Raw genomic sequence first — 26903 nt, 5'->3', positions numbered from 1 at the left:
AAAACTGTTAATCATTTTCTTAGGCCCTGTTTACATCTGGAATTAAGATTAATATCTCCCCAGCTAACAGGGAACAATCTGGTAAGGTTCTCTCAAAGTTATGAACATATGGTCATCCAGTAACGTTTATAGAAATTTGTTCGAAGTCATCTTGTTCTCAAAACATCGGTACAAAAACTTTCATTCATGGAACGATTCTAAAACATTTTAGTTGGACTTTCATTTTTATTTTTTTTATGTTAGTAATTGATTCAGAATGTTAAGAGAATATTCAAAAGTAGCGTTCCCATAATGTTTGCAAAATGGAACATTCCTGTAATGTTCACATCACCATGAAAACCATTTTTTATCTTTAAAAAACAGGATATTTGAATATTTAACTTAATTCACTTAATTTAACTTAGAAAGAATTAATCATACAAAACGCATAGTCTGGGTTGTATTTCTGTCTCTCACTTAAAGGTGCAGTATATGGGATTTCTGAGAAACGCTGTTGAAAGGATCGGACTGAGCACCACATCACTCTTGTAGCCAATCAGCAGTAGGGGACGTGTCTTCTCATGATGGGGGAGGAGAGAGTGTGAGCCAATCAGCAGGAGGGGGCGTGTCCACTCATAATAGGGGAGGAGAGAAGAGTGAACCAATCAGCAGTAGGGGGTGTGTCCTCTCATAATGGGGGAGGAGAGAGTTTGAGCAAATCAGCAGTAGGGGGCGTGTCCACTCATAATGGGGAAGGAGAGAAGAGTGAGCCAGTCAGCATGAGGGGGCGTGTCCACTCTTTAAACTCTTTAAGTCTGTAGAAATTGGATCATTTTCATCTTCCCCAGTGCCAATCACATGTGGGGTGCCACAGGGTTCGATCCTGGGTCCAGTTTTATTTTCACTTAACATGCTTCCACTGCACTCGATCTGTCAGCATCATAAGATCTCCTATCACATCTATGCAGATGATAGACTCTGGTAGTGATTCTGTTCCCTCCCTGCTAACATGTTTAAAGGATATTAGAGAATTTATGGATGAAAATGTTCTTCAATTGAATGAAAACAAGACAAAGGTTATCCTGTTTGGCTCCAACCCGCAGATTGACAAATACAGTGCTTTCTTGGGGAATATCAGTCAATCAATCACACTTACCGTATGTTAAAAATCTGGGGGTCATTTTTGATTCCGATCTGAAGTTTGACAAACAAATAAATTCAGTGTTCAAGGCGAGCGTTTTCCATATAAAGTGACTTAGAAAGTTAAAGCACCATCTTACTTTTAGGGATTTGGAGACTGTTATTTACGCTTTTATTTCCTCAAGACTTGATTATGCTGGAATTAGTCAGTCATCATCACTCTCACGATTACAGATTGTCCAAAACGCTGCAGCTCGTTTCCTGACTGGGACAAAAAAAAGAGGGAATATATCTCACCTATCCAGGCCTCTCTCCATTGGCTCCCTGTGAATCAAAGAATTGATTGTAAGGTTTCAATTTACGCGTTTAAAGCTATACATGGACATGCCCCTATTTATATATCAGAACTTTTACGTTTTTATCACTTAGATCTTCATCTCAGCTGTTATTAAATGTCCGGAAAGCTTGTTTGAAAACAAAAGGATGGGTCTTTTTCAGTCTATGCTCCATAACTTTGTAACACACTTTTACCGATTAGAGCTTCTCCCACACGAAACGTTTTTAAAGCATCAATTCACCTTTGGCTAAGCCCCGCCCCCCTTAGTTACTGTTGCTACCTCCGACAACTTCATCTGGGCTCTGGTTTGGTATCAACATGGCTTATGCTGTGACGGCTCTTCCTGCTGAAATTTTATCAAACTTTTATAAAGCAGCAAATAAAGTGTCCGATAGAAGTAGGCAAAAGTGACTGCAGTGTGCGTTTGAAGGCTTTATTCAAGACATACCGGTGAAACGCAAGCAATAACAAGCCAAATAGAGGCAAAAGCATAACGGTCACAGTCAAAAAATTAACACAGCATATCCTAATCGAGACGGAGGCTGGGACTCACAATATCAGGAGAAACACTGTTCATGCAAAGCTGGGTAGGTCTCTATTCACTTCTATAATCGTTATTACAAAGCAAACGGACTACGCGAGTATAAAGTTGTGTTTATTAGCAGCGTGTGCTAGCGTATCAACAATTAGGGTAGAGAACCGAAATCATGACCTAAACCAGCATAAAACTGTCTAACTAGTGTAACTTCACAGTAAGGTTATAAGCAAAAATAGAGAACACAAAAGTGTGTTTGTTGATCCTTGAGGGGTTTCGCTGACTGAGGACGTCCACACAGTTTAATCCAAAGACGACACTTGTCAGGATTTGACTTCATTTGGGAAGAGGAAAAATGGACACCCCCCTCCAACCTCTCTGGGAAACGCGTATCTGTGTTACAAATGCCCCAGGCACAACGTTTAACCATATTTTTTATAAAACGACGACGTAATAGCCTGCCGAGACCAAAAATATGAGCCGCCTGCGTTGAAGTCAATGGAGCGCCGTGAAAAAGTGTCGGACCCTCTGTGGGAGCTCGTTCTTGGCTGCGCTGTGATTGGTCAATCTACATTCTAGGGTGTGGCTTAGCCAAAGGCGAATTAAAACCTACCTTTTTTTTTCTCATGCTGACCAGTAATTTTTTTCTTATGCATTTTTAAGGGGTTGCAGTTTTAGTGATGTACCATATCTTTCTGCTTATTATACATTTTCTGTTTTCATTTTTTAGGTTTTTGGTTGACCTCGATAGTCATGATAATCTTAAAGATCACCACCAACACAAATGTTGTAGATTTATGTAACAAGATACAAAACGAACAAGTCAGTATCAATAATAATAACAACAGAATAACTCATTTGTCATTCAACAATAACAAAAACAATGTTCAAAGAATCACATGTTCAGTCCGTGTCAGAATTTTATAAAACAGTAATTTTCTCTTCAGTATCACAAGAAGTGTTTCTAGTGTTCAAACGTCACAACATTCATGCTGTCAATAACACGACACTATCAGGGCAAAATGAGCTACTATGACAGGAAAATAACTGGCTGAATAATAATACTATTGGAAACTGATGTAAAAATACACACTCGATATCATTTGAAAAAATTTGATATCAGGCAAGAAAAAAAGTATATATATAAAAAAAAAGTTGAAACAAAAAGAAAAGGGCTTATCTTTTTAAATTTAGCATCCAAAAAGGACAATAAAAACAAACCCATTCAGTGTTAAACACTTCAAATCTCTTACAGTTCATGTACATATCTGTGACACACACACACACACACACTATTGCTTGTTCATCTTTCAGTCACTAAAACCTGTAAATTCCTGCATTAATCTAATGTTGCTTAATTGTCATTACCCCTAATCCACAAGTCAGATATAATTAAAACACTAATATGATTTTCAGACGCTGTGGAGCCGTTATTAGCATAAAGGTGGCCTATCGACCTTAATATGTTAATAGCTTTACAACTAATCCGTCTCGTCAGAAACCCGAACACATGTACCTGTGCCGTCACAACATCTCGCCTCTTAAACTCTATTATTAGCGAGACCAACGTCTTATTTACTTACATACAACATTTCTCATGTTAAATAATACATTAAACGACAGAGAACAAGACAATGAAATCAATAAATAACTTTAAAGGTATGAAATGACATTGTATCTTGCTCTCACAATCCAAAGGCGTCACACATAAAAAAAAAAGAAAAAAAGTTTAGTCATTATAAACAAAAAGGATCATTTTTATTTAGTTTCTCTCTTTAAAAGCATGGCCGATCAGCTTATAAATAAAACGATGCGCATTCTCTTGATGTTGATGATGGTTTGTAATGGGAGTAAATTCAAACGGGTTGTTGTTTTCTGGCGCGTCTGGAAGATGTTGAGGATGTGATGGAGGTTTGCTCAGCAGTGGCGGGGAGAGCTGGGATACTTGTCCTTCAGGCTCTCCTTGAAGCTGCGGAAGAGGACCCGGTTCTTGCGGTTCTCCTCGTCCTTCCTGCTGTGAAACTCTCCCTGGACCTTGAAGCCCTTGTGCACCACGAACGCATTGCTCAGGACGGAGAACCGGTAACCGGCGACGTGAAGCTCGCAGGCCTGAGGAGAAGAAAGTGAAGCATCAGTGAGTACCTGAGCCATGAATGAATGAATGAAGAAAATAAAGTCAGATTTTGCACCATAAGAAGGTTCAGGCCACATTGGTTCTAGTCTACTTGTTTGGAAAATAATATTATTATATTTAGAATATTTATTATAATATTATTTTTTGATTGTAAAATGATGTGTATATGTATTAATAATTATTATTAATTTTACAATAGTAATTAATATAATATTCCAAATAGAATAATATTCTAAAAACATATATGGTGATATTTTAAGTAAATTATATAATGTATTATGTTTAGAATATTATATTACATATTAATTATAATATTTTTTTTATTGTAAGAGTTTTATTTATATATATATATAACTTTTACAAGTGTTTGCTTATTAGGGATTGCATGAACTGGCTCCTCCATACATCTCTGACCTCCTTTCATCTCAACATAATGCATCCCACCTTTTAATCTACAGCAAGCACACGTTTGAAATTGAAAGGAGATCGTGGCTTTTCAGGAAAAATATACAATACAATGTTTATTTATAAAGCACAATTTAAAAAAAACGAAGTTGACCAAAGTGCTGTACGCAAAACAAAAAAAGTAATGATAATAATCTGAGAATAAAACACAAGCTGTAAAATAGATGTAACACACAAAAGTAAAATCATAACACAGCAAGTCAAAATATATTAAACGGCAAAGAAAATAAATGAGTCATAAGAGTAGACTTAAAAGTAGATAAAGTTGGGGCAGGTCTAATATGAACGGCCGATGACAGAAAAGGCACGATCACCTCTATTTTTCCATCTTGTCCTGGAAACTTGCAATAGTCCAGAGCAGATCTAAGTGACCTTGACTGAATGTAGGGATGTAGCAGATCTGACAAGTGCCCCAACATATATTGTTTTTAAAACCCAATTATTTACTGTTGCTTATGGTCATAAGTGGGCCTAGTGGTATGAATTGTAGTGTATTGTTTATTTGTGTGTTTTAGGTTTACTACTGCACACACACACACACACACACACACACACACACACACACACACACACACACACATATATATATACAGTGCTATGCATAAGTTTAGACACCCATGCTAAAGTTGACTAAAAAGAGGAATAAAAAATCATCTTTTGGAAATTGAACTTAATGCCTTAATTTAAAAAAAATAGGAAAAATCCAACCTTTAAGGACACCAATTTTCTTTGTGAATGAATAATGTATTGTAAATAAATAAATGTTCTTCCTTAAAACACAGTGTGCATAAGTCAGGACACCCCTATGTTAAATTCCCATAGAGGCAGGCAGATTTTTATTTTTAAAGGCCAGTTATTATATGGATCCAGGATACTCTGCATCCTGATAAAGTTCCCTTGACCTCTGGAATTAAAATATCCCCACATCATCACACACCCTTCACCATACCTACCCATACTAGAGCGTAGACATCCACATGGCGTAGACATACACGCGGCTAGCTCAAAATGCGTACAGATAACATGTATGTAGTATGTTTACGCATGTTGCTCACCTGACTGATCCGGTTGAAGCCGTACTGCCTGAAGCTCTCGTCGTAGAGAGGAACCGATCGAGCGCCGATGTAGAACGGCTCCCAGGGGTCGGCCCAGTTTAAGGTGTACGCCACCTCCAGCGGCCCCGAGCTTCTGCTGGCCCGGTTGACCCACTGGGAGTAGTTAGTGGGAGCCTGACAGCGAGGGCACAGTTCGTCGTAGAACGGCCTCACCTCTCCGACCTGATAGAGTTGCACCAGCTCGGGCTTCGAGCCGGGCATCTTGCGCGTGTGTCTGATCTCGAACGCTGGAAGAACGAGGACCTCGTCCACGGCGGGTTCACGCTTCATTAGCATGGTCACGAACTGGTGGTGCAAATTGGCACTGGGAATCATGTCGACGTCGATGACCAGGACGTAGGCCGAGTCTGTGCCGCTACGCGCCACGTTTCGGAGAAGGTTGTTCGGGTACGAGACGTTGTTTCCGATGGCGTAGTTTTTATACTTGTCTCGGTGGGATTCGAGATTCGCGAAGACACCGGAACAGCCCTTCTCCTCGAGACCGGCAAAGTGTTCCCGATCCTGCTCTGGAAAACTGGCCATTTCTCCCGAAAGGCAGACCAGGTGGAAGTCAACCAACGCTTGAACTTGAGGGCAAAACAAGCTGAGGGCGTAGACGAAGGCCGTCGCGAACTTGACATCTTGTCCGTGCGCGAATATAGCGATGGACAGAGGATTCTGCCAGCGCTCAAGCAAGGAGTTCAAATGGTGAAGGTTGTTGATAGTCGTATGCGTGGCTAAAGCGAGATGGTGCGATCGCGGATCTGCTCCTGGCTTCTGATTGGTGGAGAAGTCACTTTTAATCAGGTTCTTATACACACGATACTGTCCACTGCCATCGAAGATGCCGCCTGTGGATAAAGAGTATCTGAGATGTTCCCGTCTGGGGTTCTTCTCATCCTGGTTTGCCGTTTTTTTGGATCCGAACAGCTCTGAATACTTGTAGCGCTGCTGCTTGCCATGCAGTTTTGAAAGGAAAGACAGATATAAAAGCTGCAACAGTGCAACAATGAGAAGCGCACTGAGCACCACCTTAAACACTGAGCATTTTTTAGAGAAATGCATTACAATTACTGGTACCTTTTAGTGAATATTACTGAAATATTCTCAAATGGTGTCTATGGCTACAGTACACACAGATCAGCTAGGGTTAGCCAGGGCAACACTAGCTCTAGCTATATGCAGCCCTCATGCATGCAGCAGACATTGCTTTGACTTGCATTGCATTGCAGCAAGATGAAGTGCAGGTCAGATTGAGCGGGAATTGACTTGCATGTTTGGATGCATGCGAAAAGACGCCCGTTAGACGCCTGTGAACAAGCAGACGAGAAAAGCGTTCAGGAAGAGCACGCACTGCGCATGCGTGTTTACCGTTCCGCTTACCGTAAACACCCTAGAACGGGCTCGTCTCTCTAAATGTGTTCTGGAATACGTCTGTGCGATAGTTTCGATTTTATAAACACTCCCAGTTATTAGCAATCTGACGAAATGTCAGTAAATGCTCATTGGGCATCAAAAACGTATGCGTTATTGCCTAAAACCGACAGTTGAAAACATTATGTTACAGAACGTGGACGCAAGCGACGAGGTGGCCGAGTGGTTAAGGCGATGGACTGCTAATCCATTGTGCTCTGCACGCGTGGGTTCGAATCCCATCCTCGTCGAAAACATTTTTTTTTTTTTTTTTTTTTAGATAAATACAAGATTCCGGAAATCCTGCAATCTTATTGTACAATATGCTAAATATAACAGATAGTACTGTCTGATTTTTGTAAATGGCAGTACCAGTGGCAGCTGATGGAAATGTTCTAGATGTGCAACATCCAACAATTGTAGCAAACATCGGGATCCTGGGATTTAATTCTACACAGGTACAAATAATCATAATAATTAACAGAAGGAAAAAAAAAAGATTTAGAGAGGTTTCAAACATACTTTAAATAAAGATAATTGTTTTACCAAGTTCAGGATAAAGTTTGAGGATGATCCTCACAAAACTTTTTCTGCAAGCTTTCTTCAAGGTAAATTTAAAAATACTTTTTAATTGTAATAATTCACAGTTTATGTATACAGTGCAATAGCAAAAAACTGTGAGGAAAAATAAATGTTACATTTGTTTAGAGCTTTAATTAGGGCTGTCAAAAGATTAATCGCGATTAATCGCATCCAAAATAAAAGTTTGTGTTTACATAATGTATGTGTGTGTACTGTGTATAATTATTTATATATATATAAAAACGCACACAATCATGTATATATTTAAGAAAAATTGGTTATATTTATATATAATATAAATTATATAAATGTATATACAGTATATAAATGCAATTATTCCTTAAATATATACATGAATGTGTGTGTATTTATATACACAATAATTCTACACAGTATACACACATATATTATGTAAACACAAACTTTTATTTTGGATGTGATTAATCGCGATTAATCTTTTGACAGCCCTAAATATATATATATATATATATATATATAGTAACAGTATACAGTAACAGTCAAAAGTTAGGAAACATGACTATTTTAATGTTTTTTGAATGAAGTCTCTTGCTCATTGAGGCTGCATTTATTTGTAATAACAGTAATATTGTGAAATATTATCTGCAATACTAAGCAGGACCACATGGAGATGCCATCAGACCACTATACCAGCCTTGACCAGACTGCAAATAGACACTATACTGATCCGTTCAGAATTATTAAACACACACAACACACAAATGGAAAATAACATCATTCTGAATGTGTCGAAACTGAAGGAGGGTCGACGTCGTCAGTGACCAGTTCCTCTGTCTGAGTGAGTGAGTGTTGTGTGTGTGTGTGTGTTTGATAAAGACTTAGGTACCTTCTCAAACCCCTATACAAAACACACGTGCGACTCCTGTAATCACTCCTTACCTTCACCTTGATTACAATCGTCATCCATCAAAAGCTTTTCCTGCCCCTAAGGACGACCGAGTCCAGACTTGAGCTGTGGCTCGTTGGGGGCAATTAAATAATCGCCCGATTCGGATAAGACCTGAGGACGCTGATTGGCTACATTTTGTGTCATGTCATGTCATCAAAATGTTCACAGTGATTGGCTAAACTGCTACATAAACCCGCCTCATTTCTCTGTAATAACCGTTTATATACTGTCTATGATAATAACATCGTTTCATGCACTTACCATGGTATATAAATATGGTAATCTTTCTATATTTTAAAATATCACATGCTAACCGTTACTTGATTGCATATTTATTTAAAAAACCCAATAGGGCTTGGGCGTCGTGACGTCATACTTGGCGTGGCGGCCATGTTGATGGCCTCGCGAATGTAAACATAACGTTACAGCAAGTGGAACGAGTAGAAAAAGCAGAGTTGGAAGAAAGAAAAAAGATGTTAAAATCCCGAAAAGGATGCGGAATTTACCGTGATACACTAAATAAGGAAGCCAGGGACCGGTATGTGGACAAAATCGGTACTATTAACGGTTTGGATCCATATAAAATTGGAAACAAAGAGTGGAGCACCGACAACGACTTGCTGCCGCCGGTTTGCATAACCGATATCTTCGGCTACCTAGTTTGTTTTGTGAGCGCCTACACCTCAGAACAGTTCCGAAGGTACAAATCATTGGAGTCGCATGTACAGTTCACCAATGGGTGGGTTTAGGAGCTGCAGATCATAAAGCCGGAACAGGTGTTACGGATCAACTGGGGACGCGCGCGTTCACGCTGATAGTTTTACCTGGATTTCCAGCAGATGTTAAACGGCGACAGATTCATGCCCTATTTTACGGATCACCGATTAAAAACTATTATTTCACCAGTTGTATGCGAATATGCGCGGCATGCGAATAACGCGCTTTGTTTTTGCAGTGTAACTTATATTTCTGCGTATTTGACGCAATTTCAAAAGATGTTTAACATACTTTAGTGTCAAGCTCAGTCCACATACCGGTCCCTGGCTTCCTTATTTAGTGTATCACGGTAAATTCCGCATCCTTTTCGGGATTTTAACATCTTTTTTCTTTCTTCCAACTCTGCTTTTTCTACTCGTTCCACTTGCTGTAACGTTATGTTTACATTCGCGAGGCCATCAACATGGCCGCCACGCCAAGTATGACGTCACGACGCCCAAGCCCTATAATCGTTTTTTCCAGTCAATTTGTGAAGCCAGTTAAATCGACAGCTGGTATACATGAACTCAACCCCGTTTCAAATGTGTGCATGAAACAAACATACAATTACATGTGTTTTGCATATCATAATACACATTTTATACTTTTAAAATGTCTAAATATGTGGTCACATTGGCAAAATTTCACAGCCCAAAAAGTATCTAGTGTGTGTGTATTTGACCTCAAATTTGTTATTAAAGGTGCTCTAAGCGATCTCGCGCGTTTTTTTAGGCCAAAACTTTTTTTTTTTACATACCGCAAACATCTCACTATCCGCTAGCTGTCTGTCCCCTGAACACACTGTAAAAAAACGCGGTCTCTGCAGACAGCCCGAGCTCCACAAACAGCAGCAAAAACAAACTGAGTGTTACCAACTAATTTTCAGGGGAAGTTGCTATAGGCAGATCGTTTTGTTGCTAAAAGTTGCTAAATGACGTTGTGACGTAATTGCGCCGTGACGTCATTACGTAATCGCGACGCAATTATTGAAATATAAGATATTATTTGAAATGCTAATTTAGATTTGTTTGTAAAATAAATAAAAAAACACACACACACATACAGACACAGCATTTAAAAAATTTATACAAACAACACTTTTTTTGTGAAATGCCTGCATGCTACTGCTGGTGCACTCAACAAACAATTTTTGCTACTGCCGCCTGCAGCCTCGTGCGTGCCTGGCTATAATAGACCTCGCCCCCACTCGTTGTCTTTTGTCTGCCGGTTTTTACAGCAATTTCCACAGCGATCTTAAGGCATTATGAATCATCCCATCAGTCTATTTAGCTAGCTTGTAAGTGTGCTGTTTTGATTAGAGCCACTTTCCATAAGTTGCTAAAAGTTGCCAAATAAATGTTAAAAATTGCTAAATTTGTTGCTAGGTGCTTTTTGAAAAAAAAGTTGCTAGTGTAGTCTGAAAAGTTGCTAAATCTAGCAACAAAATTGCTAAATTGGGAACACTGCTGAGCAATAAACAGAGCTACCCGCAGCACGAAACATAAACTGTTCCAGCCAATAACCGACAAGAATGATGTGATGTGGGGTTTGGGGGGTTATTGCGTGGATGAGGAGGAGGGAGGGTCTAGCTAGCCTCCGTTTGTTTGATAATAATTCAAACATCAACAAGAGGTTACGCCAACCGAGATCGCTTAGAGCACCTTTAAAGTACCTCCTGAGAAATCATTTATTTACAGTACGGGGCTGCACAATTTAGGCGAAATATATAAACATTTCATCTCATAAAAAACAAACACAAATATTTTATTCCTTTTTTTAGCGTTTAAGTGGACTCAAACTTCTCTTTTAGTTGTGATGGTCCAAATTTTTTTCCATAAACCCAGTCAATTTGAATAATTTTATACTATTATTTTTAACACTATACAAATGCATTACCATTGTAACAATACAATCAAACTTAAAAAAATAAATAAATAATAATAATAATAATAATATTTGATCATTAATTATAATCATTTTATTTCACACAAGTTAAAGGTTGTGTAGGTAAGAATTGTCTAAAGAACTTTTTTTTCAAATTGGCTTAAACTGTCTTTATATACCAATACATAATTAAAATATAAGTACTTTGAAAAAGAGAGTATAAAAATTGAGTGACTATAGTGTATTTAATCTTCAATAAACACAGCTCATTAATTCCTACCGGGACGAAACAAGTGATTGGCTTGCGCGACTGTCACTCTCCGTCGCCATGACTACCGCCGCTATTACTGGCTCTGCCCACGTGCGTGCAGTCGCGCACCCGTTTTTAGGCGGGAGTGAATGGAATTAATGAGCTGTGTTTATTGAAGATTAAATACACTAGAGTCACTCAGTTTTTTATACTTTCTATTTCAGAGTACTTGCATTTTAATTATGTATTGGTATATAAAGACAGTTTAAACAAATTTGAATAAAAGTTTTTTTTAGACAATTCTTACCTACCCTACCTTTAATAACTGATGGTGAACAGCAGCCCCACACACACACACACACACACACACACACACACACACAAACACACAAACACGCACAGTATTTTGTACCAAGTGTGTGAATTTAGTGGCAAACAGAACACGCAACACTGTGAAAAGATCTCGCTCAACTGTGTATTTTTAATTCAATAACCAAAACAACCACAAAAACAAAACAAACATAAGGCTTCGTCCAGACGTAGAGTCGTGACAGGATAAACGATGGAGTCGACCAGCGGTACGAGACAGTCACACTCACTTCATTCTGCAAACACTAGTGATTACTTCTGTCCTAGAGCAGTGAAAGTCTAACCGTTTTGAGTATGGTGAAGTTATGCGGTCCGTTTAGTCGTGACACATCAATGGATGTTTAGTCTAGTTTTGTTGAATATTTATGTGCCATAAATAAAACTTCAAAGCAAATAACGGGAAAAGTTTTTGGACTCGGTGAAAACAAAGAAATGAACGCTCAGAGTGTTTGATGTTCTAATATAATGAATGTACAAAATGTGACTTTCACTCTCTCTCTCTCGTGTTACGACTGGCATCTTTAAGACTAACTGGAAACATGCCGACTCAGTCTCTCCGCAAACATTAAAGCGCCAGCGTTTTCTAAGCGGCGTTTAAAGCACTACGAGACGAGCACTCCAGCGCCAGCTTTAGGCCCTCCTCCTCCTTCGCTGTCTTTGGCTTGACTGGCGTCCGCTTTGCCCTGTTTCTCGTCTTCTCCCACCAATCGGATGTTGTAGCGCTCGCGGTATTCCGTCAGCTCCCGTCCTTTAGACTGCATCTGTGTGTTCAGCGTCTCCACGATCTTCGAGATCTGACCGGACAGACAGACACTGTGAGAGTGCATCGGTTACGACAAGCAAACATTTGTGGCTACGTCTACATTAATCCGGACACATTTGAACATGGCGTTTTCGTTTATAAACACTCTCCGCACACACTAGCGTTTTCGTTTATAAACACTCTCCGTACACACTAGCGTTTTCAGGCGTTTTCGTTTATAAACGCTCTCCGTACACACTAGTGTTTTAAGGCGTTTTCGTTTATAAACGCTCTCCGTACACACTAGCGTTTTCGTTTATAAACGCTCTCCGTACACACTAGCGTTTTCAGGCGTTTTCGTTTATAAACGCTCTCCGTACACACTAGTGTTTTAAGGCGTTTTCGTTTATAAACGCTCTCCGTACACACTAGCGTTTTAAGGCGTTTTCGTTTATAAACGCTCTCCGTACACACTAGCGTTTTAAGGCGTTTTCGTTTATAAACGCTCTCGGTACACACTAGCGTTTTCGTTTATAAACGCTCTCAGTACACACTAGCGTTTTCGTTTATAAACGCTCTCCGCACACACTAGCGTTTTCGTTTATAAACGCTCTCCGTACACACTAGCGTTTTCGTTTATAAACGCTCTCCGCACACACTAGCGTTTTCAGGCGTTTTCGTTTATAAACGCTCTCCGTGCACACTAGCGTTTTCGTTTATAAACGCTCTCAGTACACACTAGCGTTTTCAGGCGTTTTCGTTTATAAACGCTCTCCGTGCACACTAGCGTTTTCGTTTATAAACGCTCTCAGTACACACTAGCGTTTTAAGGCGTTTTCGTTTATAAACGCTCTCCGTACACACTAGTGTTTTAAGGCGTTTTCGTTTATAAACGCTCTCCGTACACACTAGCGTTTTAAGGCGTTTTCGTTTATAAACGCTCTCCGTACACACTAGCGTTTTAAGGCGTTTTCGTTTATAAACGCTCTCCGTACACACTAGCGTTTTAAGGCGTTTTCGTTTATAAACGCTCTCGGTACACACTAGCGTTTTCGTTTATAAACGCTCTCAGTACACACTAGCGTTTTCGTTTATAAACGCTCTCCGTACACACTAGCGTTTTAAGGCGTTTTCGTTTATAAACGCTCTCCGCACACACTAGCGTTTTCGTTTATAAACGCTCTCAGTACACACTAGCGTTTTCGTTTATAAACGCTCTCCGTACACACTAGTGTTTTAAGGCGTTTTCGTTTATAAACGCTCTCCGTACACACTAGCGTTTTAAGGCGTTTTCGTTTATAAACGCTCTCCGTACACACTAGCGTTTTAAGGCGTTTTCGTTTATAAACGCTCTCCGTACACACTAGCGTTTTAAGGCGTTTTCGTTTATAAACGCTCTCGGTACACACTAGCGTTTTCGTTTATAAACGCTCTCAGTACACACTAGCGTTTTCGTTTATAAACGATCTCCGAACACACTAGCGTTTTAAGGCGTTTTCGTTTATAAACGCTCTCCGTACACACTAGCGTTTTAAGGCGTTTTCGTTTATAAACGCTCTCCGTACACACTAGCGTTTTAAGGCGTTTTCGTTTATAAACGCTCTCCGTACACACTAGCGTTTTAAGGCGTATTCGTTTATAAACGCTCTCCGTACACACTAGCGTTTTAAGGCGTTTTCGTTTATAAACGCTCTCCGTACACACTAGCGTTTTCGTTTATAAACGCTCTCAGTACACACTAGCGTTTTAAGGCGTTTTCGTTTATAAACGCTCTCCGTACACACTAGCGTTTTCGTTTATAAATGCTCTCCGTACACACTAGCGTTTTCGTTTATAAACGCTCTCCGTACACACTAGCGTTTTAAGGCGTTTTCGTTTATAAACGCTCTCCGTGCACACTAGCGTTTTAAGGCGTTTTCGTTTATAAACGCTCTCCGTACACACTAGCGTTTTAAGGCGTTTTCGTTTATAAACGCTCTCCGTACACACTAGCGTTTTCGTTTATAAACGCTCTCCGTACACACTAGCGTTTTCGTTTATAAACGCTCTCCGTACACACTAGTGTTTTAAGGCGTTTTCGTTTATAAACGCTCTCCGTACACACTAGCGTTTTAAGGCGTTTTCGTTTATAAACGCTCTCCGTACACTAGCGTTTTTAGGCGTTTTCGTTTATAAACGCTCTCCGTACACACTAGCGTTTTCGTTTATAAACGCTCTCCGTACACTAGCGTTTTTAGGCGTTTTCGTTTATAAACGCTCTCCGTACACACTAGCGTTTTCGTTTATAAACGCTCTCCGTACACACTAGTGTTTTAAGGCGTTTTCGTTTATAAACGCTCTCCGTACACACTAGCGTTTTTAGGCGTTTTCGTTTATAAACGCTCTCCGTACACTAGCGTTTTTAGGCGTTTTCGTTTATAAACGCTCTCCGTACACACTAGCGTTTTCGTTTATAAACGCTCTCCGTACACTAGCGTTTTTAGGCGTTTTCGTTTATAAACGCTCTCCGTACACTAGCGTTTTTAGGCGTTTTCGTTTATAAACGCTCTCCGTACACTAGCGTTTTCAGGCGTTTACGTTTATAAACGCTCTCCGTACACACTAGCATTTTCATGCGTTATCGTCTATAAACGCTCTCCGTACACATCATAATTTTGATGATTATGGCTTACAGTTTATGAAAACCCCAAATTCTAAATTAGAATATTGTGAAAAGGTTTTCATATCTGTAACGCATAATCATCAAAATTATAACAAAGAAAGTCTTGAAATATCTCACTTTGCATGTAATGAGTCTATATAATATATTAGTTTCATCTTTTAAGTTGAATTACTGAAATGAACTTTTGCACGATATTCACATTTTTCGGGTTTCAACTGTATGCGTCACATGACTAAACCTACGTCATCGTTTTTAAATACCTCCGTATTCACAGTTCACACTACAACGCGGAAGCAGTGTTTTCAAATTTATCCACTTTGGAGAGCTTTTTAAAAAAAGCTTTGTTTCCATTAATAAAAACGCCGCCTCAGTGTGGATTGAAGACCAAACCGGTGCGTTTTCAAATGAACACATTATTAGTGTGGAGAAGGCCTGAGAGTCCAGCTGCAGACTCATACCTGTTCTTTATTGTTTTCCAACGCTGGCAGGACTTCTTTGACGGTCCTCTCCACGAGCACACCGCCGACTAAACGAAAGCACTTCCGTGAGGGATCTACTTCCTTTAGTGTGTCAATGACGAGGCTGTGAAGCACAACGGGTCAAATATGTAAGTTTCAGTGCTTTAAACATGAGCTTTCACAACATTTTTGGAAAATCATCAGCTATGTAGTATTCTTATGTGCATTTTGGGATATCACATTAAAAATAAAAAATTCTCAAAATGTCGTTATCGGCCCGATAAAAAAATGTGGCCGATATATTAAAGTCGATAAATAATGGATTATTTCCTTCAGATGAGACACTTCAGATGAGACTGTTCACCATGAAGCTTTTAAATTGCTTGAAATAAGATTTGAATCACTTCAAAAAAATTAATATACAGTTCAGTGCAACATGTGCAGAGCAAGTCTGCCATATCTGCTACATAAATTTATGAGAACATTATTATAATTGTGTGCTTGGGTCGAAAAGTGAGACTTTTGTTTTTATAATCAGAATCTCAAGCTAGTTTTCTGTACTGTAATAGTAATATAACTCAATGTGACATGTTATATATGCACATAATGTCTATTAAATGCTAGATTTACGAGGTTAATAACTATGGAAACTAGAGCTATATGAATAATAATCGCTAAAAGATGGCGATCGCGATTCAAACACCCATGCGATCTCATTCCTAGAAGACTGTCTTTTAAACCTTTGACAACTATGATCTCAGCGAACATTAAACAGCGTCAGTCTTTTCAACCACACAGTATCATTATTTCTGTTATAAATCTTCATATTATCACAGAAGTACATTAAGTATATAAACACTGTCGTCTACGATAGCTTTTGAAAGTAACTTGACGCTTAAAATAGATTGTTTCGATTACATTATTAGTAGGTGGCGACAAGTGACTGTTAAAAATGTTTGTCATTGAATCATTCATTCAAAAGATTAATTCAAAAGATTCATAAAAAAAAAAACGCTGATTCATCCAGTAATAATCATGAGTGAGTCATTGAATCAATCACTCAACCTGATTTTTTTTAATCGACTGCAGCAATTACCATTTTGTCCAAACCACTAGTAAACTACATGTTATTTTGTTTAGTTGTCTGTGATTAGTGATCTCCATTTGAAACAATAAAATCGTGATACTCAATTTATCCAGAATCGTGCCGCTCTAATAAAAGTCTGTGGGGTCCATTTTAATTTATCATAAGATGCAATATGGACAAGACTTCATACCTTGTGTTCAGCGTTATTATAAAACACACCTGTGTTCAGCGTTATTATAAAACACACCTGTGTTCAGCGTTATTATAAAACACACCTGTGTTCAGCGTTATTATAAAACACACCTGTGTTCAGCGTTATTATAAAACACACCTGTGTTCAGCGTTATTATAAAACACACCTGTGTTCAGCGTTATTATAAAACACACCTGTGTTCAGCGTTTTTATAAAACACACCTGTGTTCAGCGTTATTATAAAACACACCTGTGTTCAGCGTTTTTATAAAACACACCTGTGTTCAGCGTTATTATAAAACACACCTGTGTTCAGCGTTATTATAAAACACACCTGTGTTCAGCGTTATTATAAAACACACCTGTGTTCAGCGTTTTTATAAAACACACCTGTGTTCAGCGTTTTTATAAAACACACCTGTGTTCAGTGTTATTATAAAACACACCTGTGTTCAGCGTTATTATAAAACACACCTGTGTTCATTGATCTCCATGTCAAACTCTGCGGCTTTGGAGGCCATGCTGCGCTGCTCCTGCCTCATCCTCTGGAAGGTCGCCACCACCTGAGTCACACAACACACACATATCAATAATGCACGCGTATCATATTATTAATAAGGTAGGACATTAGGCAGTGCGCCTAAATGGCTCCTTCTTCTGTGTCTGTCCCATGACAGGAATAGTGACACTTCCTTAAAGAGACAGGAGGGCATGGACTAGTTTCTAATGGGTGGAGACATTACACAGACTTGATGGTTCATGAATGTACAGTCTCTTTCATCCCTCGTGCAGGTCATCTGATATTTGCACTGCGTCTCAGTCTGTACCGACCACAACACACCGCTCATCCCAAATACACGAACTCATCCATTACAATGAGGGGCGTCAGCTTTGTTGTTTACAGGAGGAGTTTTCTGGTTTTGTCCCGCCGCGTTACTCGCTCGTAGCGAGGATTAAATGTTCAATTGTTACTGCAATAAACCCAATTCGCCGTTACCTGCTCGGCAGAAGGAGAGGCCTGCTTTCCAACGCTTTTACCGCTCGTGCTGTTGCTACTGTTCGCCGCCATGTTGAACTGCTGCACCGCACGAGTCAGGACCCCTAACGGTCACATGAACGGCTGCCCGAGAACATTCCTGTCTGAAATTGCTGCGAATATAAAATTAAAGGTGTTTAAAAAACACACACACACACACACACACAAAATACCAACCAGATATTTTTACTCGTTTCTGATACCAGTTTCTTATGAAGAGTATTAATGTTGTTCTTTCACAAGAGACGCTAATTTTGGACAGCAAACAAATCTTCAGTCTTATCGAAGGCATTTATATGAGAACAAATATGATATTTTAAATGTGTAGATTTCTATTATTTATATATTGGAAATCTCGTTTTAAAATGAATAATAAATACATATATCATCTTGCAGCGATCTGTGATTGGTCATTCCTGCATCTCGCTGAGAAATGTACTTATCTTTAATAGTTTACACCTGAATAATGATTCTGATAAATAAATCATGATTGTGATACTGATAATTACACGTTAAGTAATTGAAATATGAAAAAAAAATTTAGACCCATATGGTAACCGTCCAATCAGAAGCAACATCCTGACAGTGAAGCCACGCCCACGCGAGACTTCTGTCCTTCTAATCGTGCATTATTTTTTTGTGATTAAGACACGCAGTTTACCTAAACATAAGCTATAATATATTGCAAATGAAATGTTTTTTCTTTAATTCACAATCGTACTCAGTGATAAGAGCCAGAGTTAGGTCGTGCGGTGTTAATATGTCAGCTGTACAGTTAGTCATTGGCTCAAAGTGCAAGCTGTGATCCCCGGAGAGCAGTGAGTGTCGATGCGTCTGCTCTCAGCTTCTCTTGCGGCTGCTCTGCTGACTGTGCGAGGACAGATCAGGTGTGTGTCTCTGCATGCTGTTGTGTGTCATATGAAGTGTGTGTCATAAGAAGAAGAGAAGAACACCACTTCTCAAGGCCTTGCATTTTAATCCACTTCCTCTTTATTGTTTTTTTAAATGTGCAATTATGCATGGCGTTCTGATGAGATGTTACATGTTTTTATTTAATTTTCTGTAATCGCACAATAAATAGATGGTAATAACTAGTCTGGTGACTTTGCATAGTAGTTATGGTTAGTGTCCATATGAAGGTGCTATTGAGATATTGAGTCTAACCACCATAGTGGCTATAATGTATTATTAAAGGGGTAGTTCACCCACAAATTTAAATTGTGTCATTAATTAGGCTACTCACTCTCATGTCGGTCCAAACTCGTGAGAGTTCGTTCATCTTCAGAACACAAATTAAGATCTTTCTGATGAAATCTGAGAGCTTTCTGTCCCTCCATTGACAGCTACGCAACTACCACTATGACGCTTTAAAAAGTTCATAAAGAGATCGTAAAACTAATCCATATGAATTGAGTGGTATAGTCCACATTTTTTGAAGAGACTTGATCGCTTTATATGATGAACAGATTGAATTTAGGCTTTTATTCACATGTAAACATTCATCAACTCGCATCAGTTGTGGTCATAGATATATACACTAGATGTCGCCTTGGCTACGGCAGTTCATTGGAACGAATGCGTCAATAGAGCCGCCATCATGGAACAGGAGAGCCCCTCCTCTTTAATGCATCAGCGTCAATGTAGGCAAAGGTCTAACGGAAATAAAATCACCATAAATCGTCATGAATGTGATTTTCTAGTTTTTTTGGTTCGTTCCAACTGTCAGACATGTGTTTATCATTGAGTCCAAAGAAAATATATGTATATTTTTTTTAAACATTCTTCCTAGTTCAGATTTCATTCGTGTGAACATCCATACGCAGCACAAAAGTCCGGCATCATCCATGAATTCGAAGTACAGGCGGAGATAGCAGCGTTACCTCGCTACTTCCTATGACAAGACCCCTGTTCCAAGATGGCGGCGGTTTTTACATGCTTAGAACCCCAAGGTGACATCTAGTGTGTATATCTATGAGTTGTGGTGCACAGAAGCTCAATCATGTTCACTTGACATGCAAGAACCAATGAGGTTAATTCTCGTGTTACGCATCACGTTTGAGCTTCTGTGAGAACCAATGAGGTTCATTCTCGTGTTACACATCACGTTTGAGCTTCTGTGAGAACCAATGAGGTTCATTCTCGTGTTACGCATCACGTTTGAGCTTCTGTGAGAACCAATGAGGTTCATTCTCGTGTTACGCATCACGTTTGAGCTTCTGTGAGAACCAATGAGGTTCATTCTCGTGTTACGCATCACGTTTGAGCTTCTGTGAGAACCAATGAGGTTCATTCTCGTGTTACGCATCACGTTTGAGCTTCTGCGAGAACCAATGAGGTTCATTCTCGTGTTACGCATCACGTTTGAGCTTCAGCAAGAACCAATGAGGTTCATTCTCGTGTTACGCATCACGTTTGAGCTTCTGTGAGAACCAATGAGGTTCATTCTCGTGTTACGCATCACGTTTGAGCTTCTGTGAGAACCAATGAGGTTCATTCTCGTGTTACGCATCACGTTTGAGCTTCTGTGAGAACCAATGAGGTTCATTCTCGTGTTACGCATCACGTTTGAGCTTCAGCTATAACAGAATATGACATATTATTCATTTTTGGGGCGAGCCTCTCTATTAGGTCAAAACAGACCGAAGACAAGGAGTAACTTTAAAAAAAAATTATTATTATTAAACGAACATGCTATCAGGATGATTGATTATTAAATGATTGTTTTGTCAGGATGTCGTCATCACTTCCTGTGGCAGCAGTTTGTCAGATGACCGCCACCCCTGACAAAGAGGCCAACTTCAGCGCTTGCACGCGATTGGTTGAGCAGGCCAAAGAGGGCGGGGCCAGTATGGTGTTCCTGCCGGAGGGCTTCGACTACATCGGCTCGAGCCGCGAGGAGACGCTGGCGCTCTCAGAGAGTCTGGACGGTGACATCATAACCCGCTACACACACCTGGCCAGGTTAGTTGAAGGCCCACTGGTGTATAAGTGACTCACGAATATGACCCAGAAGTCGTTGTTGATGAGATACTTGTCTGTGGAGAAGGAAGCTGGACTTGTGGCTGTCTCTGGGTGGATTTCATGAGAGAGGACAGGACTGGCACACAGACCGCCGCATTTACAACAGCCACGTTATCATCAGCGGAAAAGGTGCTTACGGTAGTCTCACATGTGGTGCTTTATCTAGTTATATTTCTCCCCAAAATCAAAATGCAAAATTAAGCCTATTTATGGTCATTACAATCTTGTACAATTATATTTTTTAATTGTATTAATTATTGTATTTTATGAATTATATTCAAGTTATACAATGATTCTTGTAAATTAAAAGTAGAGAATACTACAATGATGTTTAAATTATACTACTATGATATTTGAATAATACTTGCATATATAAATATTGTATTTTTTTTTTGCATTACAGTTATGATTTATTTATTTCTATATTAGCATCAGTTTTCATGGCGAGATCAAAATATGTTATAGCTAAATACAATACTTTAGGTTTTTAAGTATAATTAATTGATAGGAATATATTTTCACAATAAAAAAATTCTCCTAATGAATAGGCTACTTGATTTCAGATTTTTTTTTTATTCATTTTTAAAGAGATCTTATAAAACATATTTTTTAGAAAAATACTTTAATACAGTGATTTCTTTCAAAAAATATATTTTTGAATACCGGTAATTATCTTTAAATACTACCACTGTATTTAATTAATAATTGAAACATTTTATAAATGTTCTGCATCACAGTAATGATTATTTATTAATTTAATTATTTTTATTTCCACATCAACATCAGTGTCTGTTCTCATGGCAAGATCAAATTATTTAAAAACAAAAAATGGGTGTGTAAAATATGCTTAATTGTCTTGAAAACATCACAATGCAAAAAAAATAGCGACCCTAATATAGGCTTAATTCTTATTATAATTTTTTTTTAGATTTTGTGTGAAAAAATTTCTTATGACCTAGACATTCAAGTGGTATGAATCTGAATTGGCCAAGTATACAAATAAGATATTTGTATAAGATATTATATTCGCACACGTATATGCAATGTATTATAATAGTTGCAGAAATATGAAATGACACTAAGTTGAAGCATGTATAATAAGATCTGTGTGTGTGTGTGCGTGTGCGTGTGTGTGTGTGTTTGTGTGTGTGTGTGTGTGTGTGTGTGCGCGTGTGTGCGTGCGTGTGTGTGCGCGTGTGTGTGTGTGTGTGTGTGTGTGTGTGTGTGTGTGTGTGTGTGTGTGTGTGTGTATGTGCGTGTGTGCGTGCGTGTGTGTGTGTGTGTGTGTGTAGGCGAGGTTGTGTCGGTCTACAGGAAGGCTCATCTGTTTGATGTGGAGTTGACCAGTAAAGGAGTGTCTCTTAAAGAGAGCGCTTTCACAGTAGCGGGACCTCGACTGCTCCCGCCGGTCCAGACGCCCATCGGGAAGGTACAGCAGGAACAGCGGACAGATCAATCTCATGCTCACTGGATACGTTTACATGCATCTAAATAATCCGTTAGTAGGGGTGTAACGATACCCTCATGTCATGATTCGATACATACCACGATACTGAACTCACGATACCATATTATTGCGATACTCCAAGAAGACATATGGTAAAAGGTTAACAAAAAAATGAACTGTTGATTAAACTGCTAAATTTGGTAAGTACGTTGCTTGGACTTAGTGCTGGAAACCCAAAGCACAGGACAATAGGATTGGATTGGATTGTATTCAGTCTGATTTAAGCAGAAGTTGTGCATGTAAACGTGGCCGTGTTGCTGATATTCGCAGGTTGGTCTGGGCGTCTGCTATGACCTGCGTTTCCCTGAGCTGTCGTCAGCGCTGCAGAGACACGGAGCCGAGATCCTGACGTTCCCATCAGCCTTCACTGTGGCCACCGGAGCCGCGCACTGGGAGGTGCTTCATCCGCTTCATAGTGATTTCTCAATTTTAATTGCATCTCATTTTGATATCGTTTCTTAAAGGTGCAGTGTGTGATTTTTAGCGGCATCTAGTGGTGAGGTTACGAATTGCACCCAACAGAAGTTACGGTGGCCTACAGGAAGTGATGTCGTCGTCTGAGGCAGCAGAGAGTAGCCAGTTAAGCAATGAGGCTTCTTTACAAAGATACATTAAGAAATTATGTTTACTTTATTATTCAGTAAAACTATGTGTTATTGCGATTATTATTGTTACCTGTTCATCATTGTGTCAGTGTTTTATTCGCTGACTTTAGCTAAAGCTTCTTTGCTCGAAGAACAACATAGTGACGAAACACGTTTGTCCGTTCAGAGCCACTGTAGAAACATGTCGGCGCATTTCAATGTAAGGCGACCCGCGGTGTGTGTAGAGAGAAATGCTCTTTCTAAGGTATTAAAAACATAACGGTTCATTATAAGGTCTTTATACACCACTGAAAACATAGTTATGTATATGATATTGCATTTCTGTCAACAGATCCTCCTAAATATTACACAGTGCACCTTTCAATCCTACTAATCTGTTTTCAGTTGATGCATGAACAAAACTTAAAGGGGTGGTTGATTATGATTTCACTTTTCTAACTGTAGTTAGTGTGTAATGTTGCTGTTTGAACAGAAACAACATCTGCAAAGTTACAACGCTCAAAGTTCAAAGCAAAGGGAGATATTTGCTTTTACAGAAATTGTTTTTTAAGGCGAGACACTACAGGTGAATAGGGTACAATTTAAAAATAATAGATATCACCATGACACTTCCTCAGTTGATTACTAACACAAGTTCATAAAAAAAAATGTATTACAAGTTTTTGAAATTTGTATGTTTAATTATGCAAATTAGGTATTATCTCATTAAATATGCACACTTTTGCATATATTTTCGGTAGATAGATCTGAACATATGATAAAGCCAGGTCCAAATTTTTTTTTTCATTTTGTTTACACACAAGATGAAAAAAGATGTTCAGAGGGATTTCAGGATATATGCTTTTATAAGGAAATCAAAATATACTGTCCATAGCCTTAAAAAATCGATTTTCGCCATATTTTTGGGATTAAAATGTCCCATAAATCAGGCCAGGAATGATTTATTAACAAATCCCTCTGAACATATCTTCAGAATACTGCTAAGTGTATAACTGGAAAATTTGGTGTACACAGGCGCTACATCGGCTGAGATGTTTCTACTGGAGGATGACAAAAAACCCATTTAAAAAAAAAAAAAGGCATTTAAAGATTTGTAATGTAAAAAAATCATACTTTTTTAGTAGAAACAACTATTTACTGACACAATATCTTATCAAATAATTAGCAACAACAATACAAACCACCTAAATCACATCAAAACTTATAAACACAGCATTTATGGCCTTTAACTGAGCAGAAAAACAGTCAAAAACACACATCTAAGTGTCAGAGCGCGTCACGTGATGCATCTGAACCAATCACGTTGTCAGAAATTGACATCAGCCAATGAGATTTCGCTTTTAGGGTTAAATGCCCATTTTACTTTCATGATTGGTTGCTGATTAAAAGGAAATGACCATATTTGGACCCGACAGCATTGTACAGCAGAGAGAGAGCTTTTCAGACATGTGTGTGATTAAAGGAAGAAGACAGATCGCGGAACAGCGCGTTGATTTAGAACGCCAACTTTTGTTGAATTTCGGAGAAATCTACAGACGCAAATAGACAAAGTGTAGTGAAATAAAGACCTAAATGTGTATTTTGGACTTTTTTTCACCACAAGTCTGAAAGAAGACATGTTATTGAAGACAAATAGCCTAAAATCTCAAAATTGACCAGTGAAAAAAAAACGATGTTTTTGCCTGCCGTGTCTCGCCTTAAGGACTACAACAAACGGCTGGTAGGAACTACACATGTTAGTGACATCACCAACCCTAAAATTTACATAAACCCCGCCCCCTGAACATGATTTATAGATTATCATGACAGAATATGCTAATCAAAGACTTGAAGATAGTTAACTCCACATCAACAATATAAATTCAGGAAATAATCATTCAGAAATGTCCTGTTGCTTCTACATGTTGTCACTTCTTCTTGAGTCTCTCCATCATTGTCCGACTTCGGTTTAAATATAAAAGGCAGAACAGTTTCTGACATTTCAGTGCGTGTGTGTGTGTGAGGTAATCAGAGCTGCAGACACACACACACACACACACACACACACACACACACACACACACAAGCTCTTGAAGCTCCGCCCTCTGTGCCGGGAGCAGCAGCTTATTTGCATTTAAAGGGACACACACAAAACGGGACAATTTTAACATGCTATTAAAAAAATTGTGTTGGTTATTTTGAGCTAAAACTTCGCATACACACTCTGGGGCCATCAGAGACTTATTTTACCTCTTGTAAAAAGGCGCATTATACCACCGCTTTTTTGCGATAAGATTTCTGCTGTTACAATGATAACTGAGGGATATAAGAACGGTTGCCAAACATATCAATTTAAATCCAATTTTGTCCGGGCAGTCTATTAGGCAATGCATTTTATTTTTATATATGTCTACCTGATATATAATTAAGATCAGAATTGAATGGAATTGCTTGTGAATCTTGCGTGTATGTCATAGTGAGGTTGTTGTGAGCTGACGCTCTGACCCGCTGTTCTTCAGGTGCTCCTGCGGGCGAGGGCGATCGAGACGCAGTGTTTCGTGCTGGCGGCGGCTCAGGTCGGATCTCATCACTCCCGGCGGGCGTCGTACGGACACGCGCTCGCGGTGGACCCGTGGGGGGCGGTGATCGGGGACTGCGGGGGGGCAGATGTGGGCGTAGCGCTGGTGCAGATCGACCTGCAGACGCTACGGGACGTCCGGAGGGACATGCCAGTGCAGCGGCACCGCAGAGAGAAGGACTTTTACTGCAGCTTGGACTGAAACACCTGTTTATGAGTAATGCACACTGATGATAATTCATGACTTATTAATAAATTGGACCCAGGTTGGATTAATGATTTGACTACTGTGGTGTTCATTAGTCATTTAAAGTCTCGGTGAACTGATCATGATATGGGCTAGAATTATGCCTAATGTCTTTCTCTTTGAGAGATATATAAGAGAAAGCATTTAATAAAGAGAAAGTTATGTACCATCATGCCTTTTTTTTGTGTGTGTGTGTCTTGTGAATCACAGCATTGCTTAACTTCAAAACAAGCCTGTTCGGGTTCTGCGCATATAGTTTTATAAGATCATATTAATTGAAATTGAAATTCTGATGTTGAATCTTCAGCTGCTCTTTGCTTTTTAATACTCTTTTTAATATTATTATTATACTATAATATTTTTATTATTTTATAATAAAATGTTTGTTTTTATATATATGTATGTATCTTTATTTCAATTTATTATTCTTGTTAACTACCCTCTTTTTGCCCCGTTGTTTGTTTCATTTTGATTATGTAATTATATTTTATATTCAATTATTTTTTGTCATATTTTATGATAAAGTACTATCATCAAATTAATTAAACTTTGCGTTATACTTTATTTTACTTGACCATTATTCTTATTACTTTGCTTTTCACTGCCATTCATTTTATTATCATTTATTTACTTGCTTTAATTTAGCATTATTGTGATTTTACTTAATATATTGTTCATACTTCATCATTTTTCTGTATTATGAATCTAGCAGGTTGCATGTAAATTCATTATATAATTTTTTTAAGTAATTATTATATATTTGTATTTTGACCTTTTTTACAATGTATGATTCTTATCAACTTCCCTTTTTATTGTTTTCATTCGTTTTATTATGTAATTATGTTATTTTATTATAAATTAGTAATTTATATAATAATAATAATTATTATTATTATTTATATATTGTAATACCACAATATAG

General features: G+C 38.6%; 3 protein-coding genes across 10 annotated transcripts; 1 reads left to right on the top strand and 2 right to left on the bottom strand.

The window, feature by feature from the left end:
* Positions 1–789: 789 nt before the first annotated feature.
* b4gat1 (beta-1,4-glucuronyltransferase 1) lies at positions 790–8713 on the bottom strand. Of its 6 annotated transcripts, XR_013795171.1 has the most exons (4): positions 5646–7580; positions 1260–4100; positions 1136–1173; positions 790–980 (listed from the first exon to the last, which is right to left on the bottom strand). XR_013795171.1 is itself a non-coding variant. In XM_079591768.1 (3 exons), the coding sequence occupies exons 1-3, from the start codon at positions 8619–8621 to the stop codon at positions 3909–3911; spliced, it is 1206 nt and encodes a 401-aa protein (XP_079447894.1). In that variant the 5' UTR covers positions 8622–8713; the 3' UTR covers positions 790–3908. The 6 variants fall into 6 exon arrangements, 2 of the variants coding, with proteins under 2 accessions (XP_079447894.1, XP_079447893.1); XR_013795168.1 differs by having other exon boundaries at positions 790–983; positions 1136–4100; XR_013795169.1 differs by having other exon boundaries at positions 1136–4100.
* Positions 8714–11953: 3240 nt separating this feature from the next.
* Positions 11954–18494, bottom strand: pfdn2 (prefoldin subunit 2). 2 transcript variants are annotated; one of them, XM_079604947.1, is made up of 5 exons: positions 18425–18494; positions 18006–18157; positions 17483–17571; positions 15729–15852; positions 11954–12660 (listed from the first exon to the last, which is right to left on the bottom strand). In XM_079604947.1, the coding sequence occupies exons 2-5, from the start codon at positions 18075–18077 to the stop codon at positions 12469–12471; spliced, it is 477 nt and encodes a 158-aa protein (XP_079461073.1). In that variant the 5' UTR covers positions 18078–18157; positions 18425–18494; the 3' UTR covers positions 11954–12468. The 2 variants fall into 2 exon arrangements, with proteins under 2 accessions (XP_079461073.1, XP_079461072.1); XM_079604946.1 differs by having other exon boundaries at positions 18248–18451.
* A 126-nt stretch (positions 18495–18620) lies between these two features.
* Positions 18621–26148, top strand: nit1 (nitrilase 1). Of its 2 annotated transcripts, none has more exons than XM_079604945.1 (6): positions 18621–18931; positions 20775–21005; positions 21091–21194; positions 22358–22494; positions 22843–22968; positions 25676–26148. In XM_079604945.1, exons 1-6 carry the CDS (start codon positions 18873–18875, stop codon positions 25934–25936), a joined length of 918 nt encoding a protein of 305 aa, XP_079461071.1. In that variant the 5' UTR covers positions 18621–18872; the 3' UTR covers positions 25937–26148. The 2 variants fall into 2 exon arrangements, with proteins under 2 accessions (XP_079461071.1, XP_079461070.1); XM_079604944.1 differs by having other exon boundaries at positions 18629–18931; positions 22843–22987.
* Positions 26149–26903: the final 755 nt, after the last annotated feature.

Source organism: Phoxinus phoxinus (assembly GCF_949152265.1).
Source record: "Phoxinus phoxinus genome assembly, chromosome: 2".
Classification (NCBI taxonomy): Eukaryota; Metazoa; Chordata; class Actinopteri; order Cypriniformes; family Leuciscidae; genus Phoxinus; species Phoxinus phoxinus.
Note: the sequence above shows the minus strand (reverse complement) of the source record. Positions and strands in the feature narration are given on the sequence as shown.